This window comes from Panicum hallii, chromosome 5 (genome assembly GCF_002211085.1).
Source record: "Panicum hallii strain FIL2 chromosome 5, PHallii_v3.1, whole genome shotgun sequence".
Taxonomy (NCBI): domain Eukaryota; kingdom Viridiplantae; phylum Streptophyta; class Magnoliopsida; order Poales; family Poaceae; genus Panicum; species Panicum hallii.
The window spans coordinates 5,198,942-5,214,923 of record NC_038046.1 but is presented as its reverse complement, the minus strand read 5'-3'; the positions used below and the strand labels follow the sequence as shown (position 1 = coordinate 5,214,923).

General features: G+C 50.5%; 2 protein-coding genes across 2 annotated transcripts; one reads left to right on the top strand and one right to left on the bottom strand.

Annotated features, from left to right (window-relative positions):
- Positions 1-4,877: 4,877 nt before the first annotated feature.
- On the bottom strand, positions 4,878-6,850 carry LOC112894840 (nematode resistance protein-like HSPRO1). The gene has a single exon (XM_025962667.1). The coding sequence runs from the start codon at positions 6,594-6,596 to the stop codon at positions 5,193-5,195; it is 1,404 nt and encodes a 467-aa protein (XP_025818452.1). The 5' UTR covers positions 6,597-6,850; the 3' UTR covers positions 4,878-5,192.
- Positions 6,851-11,895: 5,045 nt separating this feature from the next.
- Positions 11,896-15,738, top strand: LOC112894885 (cell division control protein 6 homolog). Its single transcript, XM_025962722.1, has 15 exons — positions 11,896-12,072; positions 12,164-12,577; positions 12,655-12,729; positions 12,819-12,925; positions 13,011-13,117; positions 13,219-13,278; positions 13,365-13,438; positions 13,551-13,601; positions 13,722-13,771; positions 14,015-14,072; positions 14,468-14,557; positions 14,679-14,744; positions 14,835-14,930; positions 15,020-15,109; positions 15,210-15,738. Exons 1-15 carry the CDS (start codon positions 11,896-11,898, stop codon positions 15,252-15,254), a joined length of 1,560 nt encoding a protein of 519 aa, XP_025818507.1. The 3' UTR covers positions 15,255-15,738.
- The last annotated feature ends 244 nt before the right edge of the window (positions 15,739-15,982 follow it).

The following is a 15,982-nucleotide window of genomic DNA, read 5'->3' as shown; positions in this document are numbered from 1 at the left end:
CCGACTATGCCATGCTTCGTGTGTTCGGATGCTTATGCTATCCAAACACTACGTCTACTCGCATCACCGGCATGTATACGAGCATATTAGTGCCTTCTTACGTAAAGATGAATCAACTCTATATTAAGATTAAATTCGATACATTTGAATAATTAATACTGCGCTATAATTTATATGCATTCTCATTTTCAGAATTACTTGACTGGATAAAGCCGTGTGTGGAAATTACATGGAAAACATGGAGAACCAAATAAATTGATTGGGGACCAAGCCTAAGTCTTCCCAATATTCTCTACCAGGCCACCACGTCACTTTTGGTGCAAGGAAAGAAAGAGTCCAAAGCCAATATATTTGAGATGTTGGATTCGGACTGTAGGATAGAATTAAGTTGTAACGGCTGCCACAACTTTATACGGACTCCGATTGAGGGGTTCTTGGACTTCACGGAAAGCTTATAAAGTTTATTTTCATATGGATCCGGACTCATATCCATATCTTCTCCGAATCGGCCGCAATCGTTAATTTACTCTAAAGACCTTTTCTATCCACGGTGCTGCGTCACCTGATTTTGTCCCGATGGGGTATGTATCAAGTGGGGCCTAACAGGGCGCGTCCTAGGGTTTAGGGACGACCTCCACCACGTTCTGATCGTCCTCTACCCTATCATTACCTCCATAGCCACCACAAACAGATTGGGTTTTGTTTTGTTGAAAGTTTAGCCATTGCTACTTGCTCGTAGACGCGTGTGTCGGCTAGACCATCCGTTCTACTCGATTCAGAAGCCCACCTTTGTGATTTTAGATTAATTGTTATCTCTATATTTGCAATTGAGTTGCTTGTTCTACTTGTTCTTTCTTGTTCTTCAATTGGTTGCAGTACGAGTGCCCTAGTGGCCGGATATTGCACTCCATAAGATCGCGGCAGCTATTGTAGGTGATGTATCGGTTGCTAAGGCGCAGCATCCTTGGAAGTCTGTAGTCGGGCCGTGAACGTTGTCTCCATCCTCCAGTTGAGTTATCCATCCCCTTTGACCGAAAGATCGGGAACAAACTCTAGCGGGTTCACATCATCTACCACACAAAGTAAACTTGCTCCACGGTCCATGCCATGTGTTTTTCTCTATTATCCCCCTGACACAAAAGGTTTCAGGTGCTATGATCCGCAGTCCAGGCGTGTCATCACGTCTAGGTACGTATATTTCAACGAAGCTGTCTTCCCTTTCAGGTCTATGCCGAGCCAGCCACCAGCACCAACACCGGCGCCCACAACTCCAGATGCCTGCATCTGCCCGGCCACTGTTCTGCGTCCGGCACGCAGGCGAGCTGACGCATCGGCGCCTGCACACGCCCATCCGCCCGCCAATGGCTCCCCGGGTGCGGCGCCATCGTCCGGATCTCCCTCGGCCTCTGATCTCCCGGCGACCACTCCTGCATCACCAGCATCGCCACCGCGGTCTCCCACACCGTCATCATCGAGCCAGCACCAGGATGTGTCTACACCGGCCCACCCTTCGCCTGGTGACAACCAGAACATCGATGCCCCGGCCCTGGCTCCATCGCCAACGAGCGCCGCCGGTTCATCGTCGCCACCTGTTCCTGCGCCACCAACGTCTGCTCCAGCGTCGCATCCAATGGTGACTCATGGGATGGCCGGCATCGTCGTTCCCAACCCACGATATGCCCAAGTCGCCACAACGGACGGCCATCATCCCCGACGTGCCGAGCAGTGTGCGTGCGGCTCTGAGTGACCCAGCGTGGCGTGCTGCCATGCGCGAGGAGTACGATGCTCTAAAAGCCAACAAGACGTGGTCACTGGTTCCACGTCCTCCCGGCGCCCATGTCATATCTGGCAAGTGGATTTTTCGCAACAAGCTGCATCCTGATGGCTCCCTCGACAGACGCAAGGCCCGTTGGGTCGTACGCGGGTTCACGCAGCATGCCGGCGTGGATTTTGATCAGACCTTCTCACCGGTCGTCAAGCCAGCTTCAATCCGTACGATGCTCCACATTGCTGCTGTGAAGAACTGGCCAGTAAATCAAATGGACGTGAAGAATGTCTTCCTTCACGGCCACTTGGTGGAACGGGTTTACTGCCAACAACCTGCAGGTTTTGTTGATCCCCAACACCCTGATCATGCCTGCTTACTTGATAAGTCGTTGTACGGGCTCAACAAGCTCCATGCGCCTGGTATGATCGATTTGCGGGCTATCTACGGCAAATCGGATTCACCAGCACCATCTCCGACAGCTCACTGTTTGTCCTCAAACACGGTTCTGAATTGGCCTACCTCCTCTATGTGGACGATATTGTCCTGACAGCATCATCTTCAGCGCTTCTCAGTCACATCATCGGCCAACTACATCAAGAATTTGCTATGAAAGACCTTGGCCCACTGAAGTTTTTCTTGGGAATTCAGGTGCGTCGCACAGCATATGGGTTCTTTCTGAGCCAAGAGCAGTATGCCTCTGATATTCTTGAACGATCTGGAATGGTAAATTGCAAACCTGCATCCACACCGGTCGACACAAAGCCCAAGGTATCTGCCTCTGCTGGAGCTTCATTCAGTGATCCATCTTTGTACCGCAGCATTGCCGGAGCACTCCAATATCTTACAATAACCAGGCCTGATCTTTCCTATGCGGTTCATCAAGCCTGTCTACATATGCATGCTACTTGTGATGCCCGTTGGAATTTGGTGAAACGAATACTACGGGATGTCCGAGGTACCACCAGATTTGGACTCCAACTCCGGGCTTCAGCATCTTTAGAATTGATCGCGTACAGTGATGCCGACTGGGCAGGATGCCCTGACACCCGTCGGTCTACATCTGGTTACTGCATTTTTTTTCTGAGATTCCCTTGTATCCTGGTCGTCCAAGGCGACAAACGGTGGTCTCGCGTTCAAGCGCGGAAGCCGAGTACAGAGGAGTGGCCAATGCCACTGCAGAATGCTGCTGGTTGCGCCAATTGCTTAGTGAGCTGCACATCAACATTCCAAAGGCAAGTGTGGTCTATTGTGACAACATTTCGGCAGTATACATGCCCGCAAATCCTGTGCACCACCGGCGAACCAAGCACGTTGAACTCGACGTTCACTTCGTCAGAGAAAAGGTCGCCCTGGGTCAGTTCAAGGTAGTGCATGTTCCAACCCAGCACCAATTTGCAGACATAATGACAAAGGGCCTTCCAACAGTTCTCTTCGAGGAATTCAGAGACAGTCTCTCTATCAAGCACATTGACGCATCGACTGAGAGGGGTGTAGCAACAGATGACTCGATCCATTCAGTTGGATCATGGAGATATCCTCTCCACTACAGTAGCGCTCACGCTCATGTGTATTCATGAGCACGTTAGCGTTAGTTTAGGTCTTTCTGTTGCCTTGCTGTTGCCTCACAACACTCATGTAAATGTGTATAAATATGTGTAAATGAGATGAGTTCAGTGCGTTGCACGAAATCATTCTCCTTCACAAAGCACCTGAGATGCCGTAGTTTTAAGATTTGCTTCGATCAACTGTGTGCGGTTGATACATCTATAGAGGGTTTGGCTGCAGCACTTTCCCATTTCATCTTCGGCCAGTAAATTTCATACCATGTATGGTGTGTATGCAACCGGTCCAATCCTAATGCGCCCATCTGCATTTCTGGAGCATTATCACCCATCTGCATTTCTGGAGAGCATAAGCAACGGGCTGAACCGAGTTGTTCCAGTCACTGATGCCATGTATAATTTCATGCCTGTATTTCAGTGATGTCAGGATACGGTCACTGAAATACAACCGAGTTGTTCATGCGAGCCCTTCCGCAAAAAAAGTAAAGGAAGGCCGGTTCTGGAGGCCCAATATCCTGATTTCAACAGGCCACTTTGACAGACAGACATGCTCGCATGAATCTTCTCCATTTTTTTTTGATGGGAAGAATCTTCTCCATTTCGTCCTGAATAATAAACCTTCTTTTCTTTTCCATTTCTTCACTCTGCTTTTGTGACATTTCCTGTCCTGAAAATATATTTGCACTTCTCTAGCGCTCACTGCTCAGTGTGTTCTTATATTTGGTTATGTGTACATGGAGGACAAGCACGGATACAAATTATATATATTTTGGATCATTGAGTCGATCCAAAAAATTTACAATAGTGAATTAGAATAACATATTGCATAAATAATTTAGGAGGAGAAATGAACTAGTGTGGCATGCCATCATATTTAATAAGCTGATCCAAAAAATACGATTGGATACCCACTTCTTATGAGCATGGCTCGTGCAACCCCATCGTTCAGTTGTGCAATGTGCAGACCAGCAGATACAATGGACCCGAAGGGGTGATCGCCCACTGATTTTGTTCGTCTCTCGTGGTGGAAGACAGATTGCCCGCCATGTGAGTAACAGCGGCATGTGTGCATTGCCGAGGTTTCGAGGGAAGCATGTTGGTCAGTGGAGCAGAACTTTCCAGACAAATGACCACGTCCATCCTATCCAGTTTCTCAACCATCTTCTACGATAATTTGGACACTTATTTTTTTGAATAACTGAACACTTCTTATTATCCTTTACCTTTGCGTAGCTGGATGGTGAATGGGAATGGCTTGTGCAGTAAAGTAGATCTGGTAGCTTCAGTTTTGACCTGTCGGTTTAACCACGAATTTAGCCACCTTATCAGCTTTCTCGAACAAAACAGAGCACCTGCTGATCAGGTCATCAGAGGTGACTCGCCTCGAATTCCAATTGAATTCAATACCAAACGGGGCTCAACTCGACATTTGTAGGGCAACGTAGCAGTTTTCGATGGTGTTCTTGGAATTCGTTTTCTGCAGCTTCAGCCTTCAGGCATGTGCCCTGACTCCTGAGTCCTGAGTCCTTTCTCCAGTCCCCATAGTCGATCAACAACAATCAGTCAATCCAGTACATGAAACCATCTAAACGTATTTACAGAATGTGATATATATACATGATTTCCAATTGAAATGCTTGCCTAGAGTTACAAATGCCATCCAACTGAATCAATCTCTCTCGGTAGAACACAACACAACGCAGTGCAAAAAAAAAAAAAAGAAATCTGGCGCTACATGTAGTACGCATTACAATTGCTATAGAAATGGATCACACTCTTATCACCACCGGAATTAGATTCAGGATGCATCAAGCATGCAGGTGAGCAGGTCGGCAAAACTGCAATCAGGTCATCTCGTCGTCTCAGCTCGGCCGGGACGGAGCAGAGGCCCCCGCCATCTGCTGAACCCAGTAGTCCGCCAAGAACGTCTTGGCGGCGTCCAGGCTGGGGTAGTAGGGCGGCTCGAGGAACATCTGCGCGAGCGGGTCCATCCCCTCCGCCGGCACGAACAGCGCCCGGTTGCCCGACGCCTCCGCCGTGCCCATCACCGCCGCCACCAGCTGCCGGTACGCGAAGAAGAACCTTCTCACGCCCGCCTCCACGGCCTGGAAGGCCTGGAGCAGCTCCACCTTGCCGGCCTCCTCGCCCTCGCCGCGCCTCCGGCTGTGGTAGAGCCTCATGGCCGCCTCCTGCACCCGCGGGCCGCCGTTGGGGTCCACCTCGACGCCGAGCACCCAGGGCACACGCTTCTTGAGGTCCCTGGTGGTGTTAGCGACGTGCAGGAGCGCCCTGGACCGGAAGCAGAACGACGCGTCGGAGCCCGGCGCCGCCCGAATCGCGAGCTGGCTCTTGAGCCGCAGGAAGTCGTCGGGGTCCATCAGCAGGTGGAGGTCCTCGACGTCGGCGAGCAGCTTCCACACGCGCTCCAGGATCCAGCAGTCGCTGGCCGCCGCCTCCCAGTTCCTGGCTTCGATCCGCTCGTTGAGGCGGGCGAGGAGCTGGGACGCCGCGCACAGCCAGGACTCGAGTATCTGGTACATGGTGAAGAGCGTCTCGTTCTCCCGGTTGCGGTAGCCGGACCTGGGCTCCGGCTCGGGCTTGGGCTTGAGCGCGTGCAGCTCGTGGGGCCGCACGACGCGGTCGTACTCGAGCACCGGCTTGCCGGCGAAGTTGGGCTCGCCGAGGCCGAGCGTGAAGGCGCATCCCTGCATCTGGCCCTCGATGGCGTACGTGATCCTGGCGGCGAGCGTCTCGGACTTGTCCCAGGCCGCGAGGCGCGGGAGCAGGCTGGCCTCGCTGGGCTGGCACACCACGGCCGCGGCGCTCCCGGGCAGCTGCCAGACCTCCGACGCGCTGCGCTCCCGCGGGAGCACCCCGCCGGAGGCGGACAGCTCGGCGAGCGGCGCGCCCAGGTCGCCCTCGCAGAGCGCGGCGGCCAGCTCGACCTCCCGCGCCGCGAGGCACTCGAGCCGGCGCGCGAGCTCGCGGCGGCTGGCGTACCCGCGCGGGTCCGAGAGCGCGAGGGACGCGAGGCGGAAGGTGACCTCGAGCGCCTGCAGCGCCGGCGTGACGAGGGCCTCGCCCGCCCACCCCGGGAAGCGCCCGGGCTCCCGCAGCGCCGACAGCTCCGGCAGGCGCAGGTACCGCTCGTACGCCTCCGCCGCCGACGCGTCCTGCACCCTCAGGACAGCCGACGACGGTGGCTGCGCGCGCGGCGTGTCGTCCCGCCGCAGCGGCGAGACCGGGGACAGCTTGGGTGTCGCCATTCCGGCTCCAGCTGGGCTCTCCCTGCTACGAGCGTTTGCTGATTTTTCAAATTCCTTTTCTTCTTCTATCTACAACACTGAAGTTCTTATCGGCTGCTTCTGGATTGGAGTTTGAACTCGAGAATGAGAGGGCGAGGCGTGTTTTATAGATAGCGCGTGCGCGATCGGGTCTCGTTCGACGGGGGAGCCGAGTCGATCGGGGCGGCGGAGGAGGAGCGTGGCCTGGTCCTGGCGTGTGGGCCCGCGGCGCGGCGCGGCGCGGGTTTGAAACGGCGGGTGCCAGCGTGTGCTGGGGTGGGGTACGGTGGAAGGCAATAAATTAGGGCGGAAAAAAGGACCATTGGGGGCGGGCAAAGGGTTTCCGAGCTTATCCGCAGGAGATGATGCGTTTCCTGCCGCCGTCCCGCGTCGCGGCGATGTTTTCTCGTGTTCGGCCCGCGCACGCCGCCGCTGTATTCGATGGAGCAACGCGGCCGTCTCCATCCGCCGGCGCCCTCCACCATCCTAGGCCGGCGGCAGGCGCCAGGTTCCCCGAACGCTCCGGTATTATCCTTTTTCTATCTAATAAAAAGCATTTCTTTTTCTATTTGCGGTGTACGAGAACGCCACCGAGTATAGAATTCCTTTACTCGTCTTCGCTTGCAGGCAATTCCTAGTTCCTGCGCGGGAAAGGTGGAGTTTCTTCTGAATTACGTGTTGGCGTCTGCGCAACTCTGGTCGGCAACGCCGTGAGGCCGTGAATTTGATTCTGCGGTTGGGGCTGGAACTGGCTGCGCTGTGACTGTAACTTGCATGAATGGGCAGGCAGTTTCTTTTCTTGCCGGTGTTTTGCTAGTTGACTTTGCGTCTCGTTCTTGGTTCTTTACCACGAATAGACGTCGTAGTCAACGTTTTAAAAAGTGTTTGAAGTTGCTTAAATAGTTTCCTTCTTATCTACTCAGTTTGTGGAGCACGTTGTACTCTGAACAACTGTGATTCCGGAACTCGCCCGGAATTAGCACAGGTAGCTTGATGATCATGAAAACCAATACCCAAAATTAGTAGTTGTCGTTAACAAAAAAAAAAGGCAACGATGAAAATGAGAATGTGCTACTATTGTTCGATCGTTGGAAGAAAGGCCACTGGCTTAGTGCAGGCCAGCCGAAAATTCAGAGCGACGCGGCAATGCTGCTGATACGTCATGCACTGATGCACCAATCCATTCGGGCATTTGGCCATTTCCAGCTGCAGTACCCAATTCCACTGTTCCAATCGGCTCTGCTCGCCACTTGACTCAAAACGTTCTCACTTGTCTCCGAGTCACCGGTCACCGGCAAATCTTTTCTATTACCCAATATTGCACGAGGTCGATCTGCTCGAGATCTTGGACCAAACCAAAGCTCCATCCAACACTGCGTTCCGCGCATCCATTACAGCCGTGAGAGACCAGCTGCGTGCGCTGCCGAACTTTGACGGCGGCGGGCGCGGCAGGTGAGTCGGCCGCCCCCGACCTCGTCCCGGCCCGCGGAAGCAGCCGGGAAGGCTGTCGACGTTTGGGAGGGAAGGTGCAGTAAATGCGCAGCCATTCTTCTCGGTGCTTATCGCTTAACCGGTCAACCCTGTGCGTAATTCGCTTGGTTCCTCGCTTTGACCTAGTTTAACCCCTTGGTTGGACGGGCGAGACCCCGAGGTCATCGGCCGGTCGCGATAACCATGGGAGGTGTGCAAGTTGGATTCTTTAAGCTGACCAGAGACTGCAACTGGCAATCGTATGGCCATATCCTTTCTTTTTTTTTTCTTAATATGGATGGAAGAACAGAATTATATAAACAAGTAAGTTCCTACGATGTTGGTCATGGTGCATCTCCATCCATGACGAGGTAGTACGGTACAGCCGGGCAACAGTTTAGCTGAAAACGACGTCATTAAGGCGGCGAGCGAGGTGATGCAGGTCGGCGGATCACCTGCTTAATTAAGTTACCCGCCAGGACACCACATGATATAATACGACGTGCACCGGCGAGCGGCGGCGATGGCTCCGAACGACCGCCTCTCGATCGATCGCGCGGACCCCGATCTCAGATTAGCGAAGCGAGGAAGCCAGAATCATTCAGAAGGGTGTTTGCTTCTGACTCTTTCCCGGGACAGATTCTTTTTCAGAACACAACGCAGGCAAGTCACAGCGCCAAATAGGGGTGTGAATTAATGATCCTTCAATCTGTTGTACTATTTCTCTAAAAGTAGTACAAATATTTAAAATAAAATGGTTCGGAGGTATACTAAAGGTCGTCAATTTGCACCGCTAATGGCTACCACTATTATCAGTGCGATGAGGCTGTGGACGCGTCCGCGGGTGTCCTGAGAGCCCCGCACTCTAGCCTTTGATCCGATCATCCGTTTCAATTCGGTTCCCTATCAATCCAAATCCGTCATGCGAGCTGACGAGTGTCCTGTGCAGAGCAAACTAGTGCTTGGCACCATCAGTCCCAGTAGAGCTCCCGCCAAATCAGCACGGCTAAGGCTGTCTCCAGCGATATCCTCCAAATCCCATCCTCTACATCCTTCATTTACAGAATTCTCTACAAGATTCTCTCCTCTATATCTCATTTCTCTCCAACAACGTTCTCTAAATCTCGTTCTCTATACATTAAACCCTATATTAGAAACGTATTTTGTTCCAAATTTTTGTACGTACGTATTTATCATACCTCCAACGCTATGGACATATTTTATTTTTATTTAATTCAGTGTTTGAAATGTAAAGAAAAAATAGAGAAGAGGAAAGAGAATCTCTATACGTAGAGGAAACCTGTAGGGTTCTCTATTTTAGAGAACCATTTAGAGAACGCTGCTGGAGCAATAGAGAACGGAATCTTTCTCTGTATATAGAGTACAGAACGTTTTAATTACACTGCTGGAGACAGTCTAAGCACGCGCATCAGCCTGACATTGCCCGCCCGCCGGGTACGAGAATCCCGGCGCCTGGCGGCGCGTCCGCCAATCACGTCGCGAGCATTCCGGGCGAGGGCCCGCCGGTGTGGGCGCTGGGTGGCGTCCCCCGCGTGCGGGTCCATGTCGACGGATACGGAACCGAGATTACGGCCGCCACATCTCCTCTCCTCTCCTCTCATCCGAATGAAGTTTCGGATAAGAGCCGGCGCGCTGACCGTCCGGCGGCCCCCACCCCATCCCCATTCCTCGCCATATCGCGTGCGGAGGCCGGTAAGGCCGGCGACCGTACCCGAACGACCCTCGCCGGGATCTGGTTCTAGACGAACGAGAGGCTTCCACGCAAACGCCGGACGTCGCCGTCGCTGCAAAAGCAGATGGGCAGCAGGTCGGGTCGGACCGGTTCAATCTCCGACGACGAAACTGAGCTCGCGCCGGGTCTCGGTCGAGGGCGACGTGTACTGTACTGGGCGGAGAAGGAGGCGTCCCATGACGCCCCCGTTCGCCGCGGTGGCGGAGACGGCGGGGCCGGCTGCAACGCTGTGCTCGGCCGCAGCAATCTATCCAAGTCCAGCTAGCCGCCCCCGTCGGTGCGCGTGAGTTAGGCGGCACTGGCACGGCCGGGCCGACCGGCCGACGACGGCAGCTGGGCTTAGGTGGACGTTCGCTGCCTGGCCCTGCCTCTCCTCCCTTCCCTTCCCCACCGGACGCGCCTTCACGTGCGGCGGGGACTGGGGGTCGGCTGATCACCACCACGGCAAGCACCCCACCACACCGCCACAGGAAACGAGGAGGAGATGATACAAAGGCCCACTTCACTCAGGCAAGTGGCCCGTGGTTGCTGTGCAGAGGGGCCGGTGGCCCGTCGGCCACATGGGCGCCACGCGGCCCGGCTCGCCAGGGGACCGGACGCGGCCCAGCCTGTGAGAACCAGGTGAAGTGACGGGCTGACAGCAACTCGCGCGGGTGGTCCATCCCTTTCCCGCCCACTCCTCTCTCTCCAATCCCTTGCTCCAACAGAAGAAGACGACCATCATGGCCGGAAGGAGAAGACGAGGAGCTCGGTGAGGGTTCTTTGGGGACAAGCTTATTAGAGGCCCATGGCCAACAGTTAATCGAAGAAATAAAACTGTGGCCCATGGCCAATAATTTGGTCAATCGTCATAAACTTTTTTCTCTGAACGACTGAACCTATCTATTATTCATGACTTATTTTCCTGCAACATTTTTGTCACGCTGAGAATATTTTGCCCTGTCATAGATTGTGGTGTGTCATACACGAATATGAAAAAAAGGGACCATACGATGCATTGGTATACTTGTTGATGAGTATCTGTACAGTATAATCTTCGTATGTAGTTTAAACGGTAGGATTATATTGCATGAAATAAGTGTTCTGTACGGATCTAATACTTATGTTCTGTACGTACATGTTTGAATAAACAAACCTGAAAAATCCAAGAGTCAAGCTAATTCATGGGGAATCTGCAAAATGTCCTAGTTGTTGTTGCAGGGCTTCACAACAATAAACAGGGAGGAGTTGAGGCAAATCTAACCATTAAAAATTCTTCATATTACCAACACTCGTCGCCACCTTGGCAATCCCCATCTTCGAACCCATTAAACTGCCCCACTAAAATTTTAATAAAGTTTGTTTCCTTGTAATCTCGAAAATCCTGATCCTTAATTTTTTAAACACAAATGCAGATGCTCACATACACGTATGTCACGCAACTCCTATCCCTATGATCACCTCCGAGAAAATGAGACGGCAGATCTTCAAAATTGATGAAGTCATCATAAACACCTCGCTATCAAGAGACACTCCAACTACCACTTAAAGAAAGAAAAGCAACCCGGCTGGACAGATTCCTTACCAGCTGAGTGCTCAGTTCGCAACCTGATCCCTCATCTTTCTTCTCCTATTCCAACAGGGGCGTTTGCTTCGTTCGCCACTAACGCCCTGGGACGCGCATGCTAATTAAGAATTTTGTTTTGCCAACTAGCACTAAGTTGGTGCTCCATTCGTCTGGTTTATCATTTATGCAATGGGGACGCCACGCATCTGCTCACGCAGCCGCTATCACGTGTACACGCGCGCGCGCAAATTTTGAAGAGGCACGCGCACCAACCCAACCCCGGGCCCCGGACCCAGAGGTCAGAGCCGCACCCCACGTTCGTGCTCTCGCGTTCCCGCGCGAAGCCGAAAACCCTTTCGCGCTCTGCGCGCCCCGCGCCCCTCCACGCCCCGCGCCCCCGCCCTTTTCTTCCCCACCCGTCTCCCCCTCCCCGCCATCGGCATCCACGATTCCTCCCCAATTCCTCCACGTCTCCTCAGTAACCGCCAATTTTCCCGTCCCGCCAAGCAGCAATGCCGACTCTCCGCAGCGCCACGGCGAACTCGCCCCCCGCCGCCACCCCGTCCCCTGCCGCCGCGAGCACGCCGCGCAGCGTCAAGCGCCGGCTGACGCCAGGCCGCGCCGGCGAGACGCCGGGCGCGTCGCGGCACACTTCCCCTCACCGATCCCCGCACGCCGGCGCCGGAACAGTACGATCCGCTGCTTTACTTGGTCCCCGATGCAGTTGCTTCCTTTCATCCGCTCCCTGTTGCAATGCACACCAACTGCTCGATCTCGCAGGTCTGCTCGCCGAAGCTGCTATCGGCGTCGCCCAAGTCCTCGAGGAAGCGGCTCTACGGCGACCTTGTCGCGGCTGAGAAGCCAAAGTGGAATCCCCGAGGCAAGCTCAATTTCCATTTTAGCCAGCCCATGCGTTCACTTAGTTGCTTTTTTGGGGGGGGCCTGATGGCGAATTTGTCGTGCCACGCAGATCCCGCGCAGATGAGGGCTGTCAAGGAGGCGCTGCACGTGGCAACGGTGCCGTCGTGTGAATTGGTTTGCCGGGACCATGAGCAGAGGCGCGTGTTTGAGTTCTGTAAGGGGTGCGTCGAGCAGGAGAAGGCTGGGAGCCTGTATATCTGCGGGTGTCCCGGCACGGGGAAGACCTTATCGGTTAACAAGGTCAAGGAGAGCTTAATGAGTTGGGCTGATGAGGTACGCTTTGACAACATCTCATGTTCCACTGCAGTTTCCAGTTTTAGATTTGCTGTGTTAATTTTGTGTGGATACAGATGGGAATGGAGACACCCGACTCGTTAGCAATCAACTGTACAAACCTGTCAAACACATCCGAGATTTTTAGCAAGGTATTAACTACTGTGCAGTTATATACTCGATCTATTTATGCATGTCCAACTCGACCAAAATTGTAGTTACTAAGTGACTTCTAATGCAGATACTGGGACAATTTCAGAACCGTAAGAAGGGAAGCAACAAACTGTCACCACTTCAGCAACTTCAGAGCATGTTTTCCAACAAGGAATCAGCTCCAAGAAGAATGATGTAATAACTGCTTATATCCACTGTGACAATGGGGTTTTCCTGCTGTTTTAGGCCTGCTATCTGAATTGGATGCTACTATTGCCAGGTTGGTCATTGTGGATGAGATGGACTACTTAATAACTAGAGACCGGGCTGTGCTACATGATCTTTTCATGCTTACGACTTTCCCATATTCTAGATGCATACTAATAGGTAAAGTTTTGAAGGATACTCACACCTAGTCACCCACTACTGGTTGTTTATGCCAATGAACCAATTAATATGGTTTTGCTGACTGATAGTGCTATTTTCAGGAATTGCCAATGCCATAGACCTTGCAGATCGGTTTCTTCCAAAGCTTGAATCCTTAAATTGTAAGCATTGCCAACAATGTTAAATGCTGCATTTTCTGGTATAAAGTAAATTAACATTCCTTTGGCTGTGCTACTTTAATTGACAGGCAAACCTCTTGTTGTAACTTTCCGTGCTTATTCCAAGGATCAAATATCTGACATAATTAAGCATAGACTAAAGGTAAATATCTCATTGTGTTACCAATTCAGATCTCTATGCATCTATCTCTTGTTATTAAACACTCAATTGCTTGCTGTTCATAGTTCATATGTTTTTTATGCCACTTATACAGGTTCTTGAGTATGATGTTTTTGAACCACTGGCTCTGGAGTTTTGTGCTAGAGTAAGTGCATTCAACCTGCAAAAATCACACTATAGTTTCATTGACAGAAATCATAATATTGTACTAAGTATTGTCGTCTATGTTCAATCTATAACATTTTGGTGAATGTTATTTTATCAGAAAGTCGCAGCAGCCACTGGTGACATGAGAAAAGCTCTAGGTGTTTGCAGGTAAATCACTTCTGTTTTTGTTGAAACAATGATATTCTCTGCAAACTGTAGCTCCATTGCTATAGCTAATAAAATGTTGGGCACAGCATTTTTTGAACCCAATGGAATTCTAAATCTTGTTGATGCAAGTGCTAACAAATTCAGAAAATTTTGTTTATGTCAAATCAATGGTGACTGCTTAAGATTGCTTGTCTCAGCAATGTGAGCCATTAGTGTATAACATTCTTATATTGTGAATTCTAGGAGTGCTGTGGAGGTTCTTGAAGCAGGGCTACAAGATTCTGATCAAGAATTAGGAATAGTAAGTTTTGCTTCTCACAGTTCATCAAGAATTGATAAGTAATTTCTAGGTAGACAAGACATAAAACTAGATTGATAGTTCCTAAGTATAACAATCTAACTTGAGGTGCTGGCTTTTGTCATAAATTGTCATTGGCCAACTATGTGATTTTTATGATTACATAAATCTGGTCTCGTACTTCGATTGAAAGTAATTTGAATACGACCATCATTAGGCTTGAATGTTGTCAATTGTCTCTTTATCTTCTAGTAAATAGCCTGTATAAATTTACTTATGCTGGTATCATAATTTCCCACAATGAACTTTAATTTTTCTTGGTCTGTCCAAATTATTTGACACGATTTTGTTTAGTGCCTGAATCCTTAGCATTGGAGGCCTAATATTTTTATGTACAGGTGACGTTCGACCATATGGATATAGCCTTATCAAAGGCATTCAAGTCAGCAGTAGTAGATAGCATACTGTGTCTTCCCCAACACCAACAGGTAAGGTCACAATTCTGTAGAAGCCTTCAGAGCTTTGTTACTCCTTTTGCTTCCTCCTGTTCTGTTAATTGTAGTCTGCTGCATTTCTGCATCTCGTTCTTATGTGTGAAATGTTGGGCAGATGGTACTGTGTGCATTGGCAAATACTTTCCAGCATTGCAAGAAAAAGGCCACTACTCTAGGGGAGGTAACACTTACTCCATGCCATAGTAAAATAATGCACTTATCACCTCAACTTTTATGATTCTAACCTACCTATACATACCTTTTTTTTCAGCTCAACAAATCGTACATTGGAATCTGTAGATCAACCCAAGTCCCAGCAGTTGGAATGCTTGAATTTTCTAACATGTGCATGGTTTTGAGCGATCAGGTGTGAAACTATGGTTAATCTTTTAGTGCATTGGAATGAAATGAAAAGGCAACCCAAATGCTTAGTGTTTGATGGAGTTTGCATTGTAGGGATTCATGAAGCTGGGACAATCCAAGGAAGATAAGCTTAGGAGAGTAACACTTCAGATTGACATTTCAGATATAGGTTTTGCATTTAAGGTGTGGACAAAGGTTCTTAATCCTATATATTTAGCAATATAGCAAGTGTTCTGTCTTCTGGCTTATTTACTAATTGAGTAAAATTTAATCAATGATACAGGGAAATCGTTTCTTTCAAAAATGTCTGGAGCAGCCAAGATGCTAGCTAGACTCATAGTTACCAACAATTACCACCTGGATGCGCAATGCTCAGGTGACTGACTGATACAATCCCATTATGCTAGCTCAGTCCTTAATGTGCTGAAGGATGCCAGTGATAGTCAAGCAAGCTGCACCATCTGTATTTGGTCATGCATTCAGCAAACTGCAGTTTACTGCTCCCTCTTAATGGATTACTTGAATTCAGGGAGCTTCACTCAGTTCAGGCCGCCTTCGATCTACAGGATCAAAACTTGGTGAAATATGAGAAACTCTTTCTTGGAGTGCGGAGAGAAGTGTACATGTGATGAGTTATGACAGTAATATCTGACACAATTCTTACAAAAGATAGTTGACTGTATTTTGATTTCTCCACTTTTGGTTCTTGCAGAACCGATTATATAGCTAATCACTAGCATAGGAACAACATTTATTGTCACACTTCTTGCTGAAAATTGAAACTGATAATGAGAAGATGGGATTATGTGATATCTTTGGCAAATCAATTGCACTCTTGTCATTTTACTCGGTGACATTGTTGAGATTGTAAACTGCATGAAAGTATGGAACGCTGTCGCTCGAACTAGTGATAGCCTTGCCTTTCGACTTCCTTGCCGCTGCCGCTGCATTCATGACTCATGAGTCCCCTCACCAGGCCGCAGGCGCCCACTTGGCTAGCTGATCCACGCCACAGTGCCACGCCGCCCTCCCTCGGGACTCGCGCTCTCCATCTTC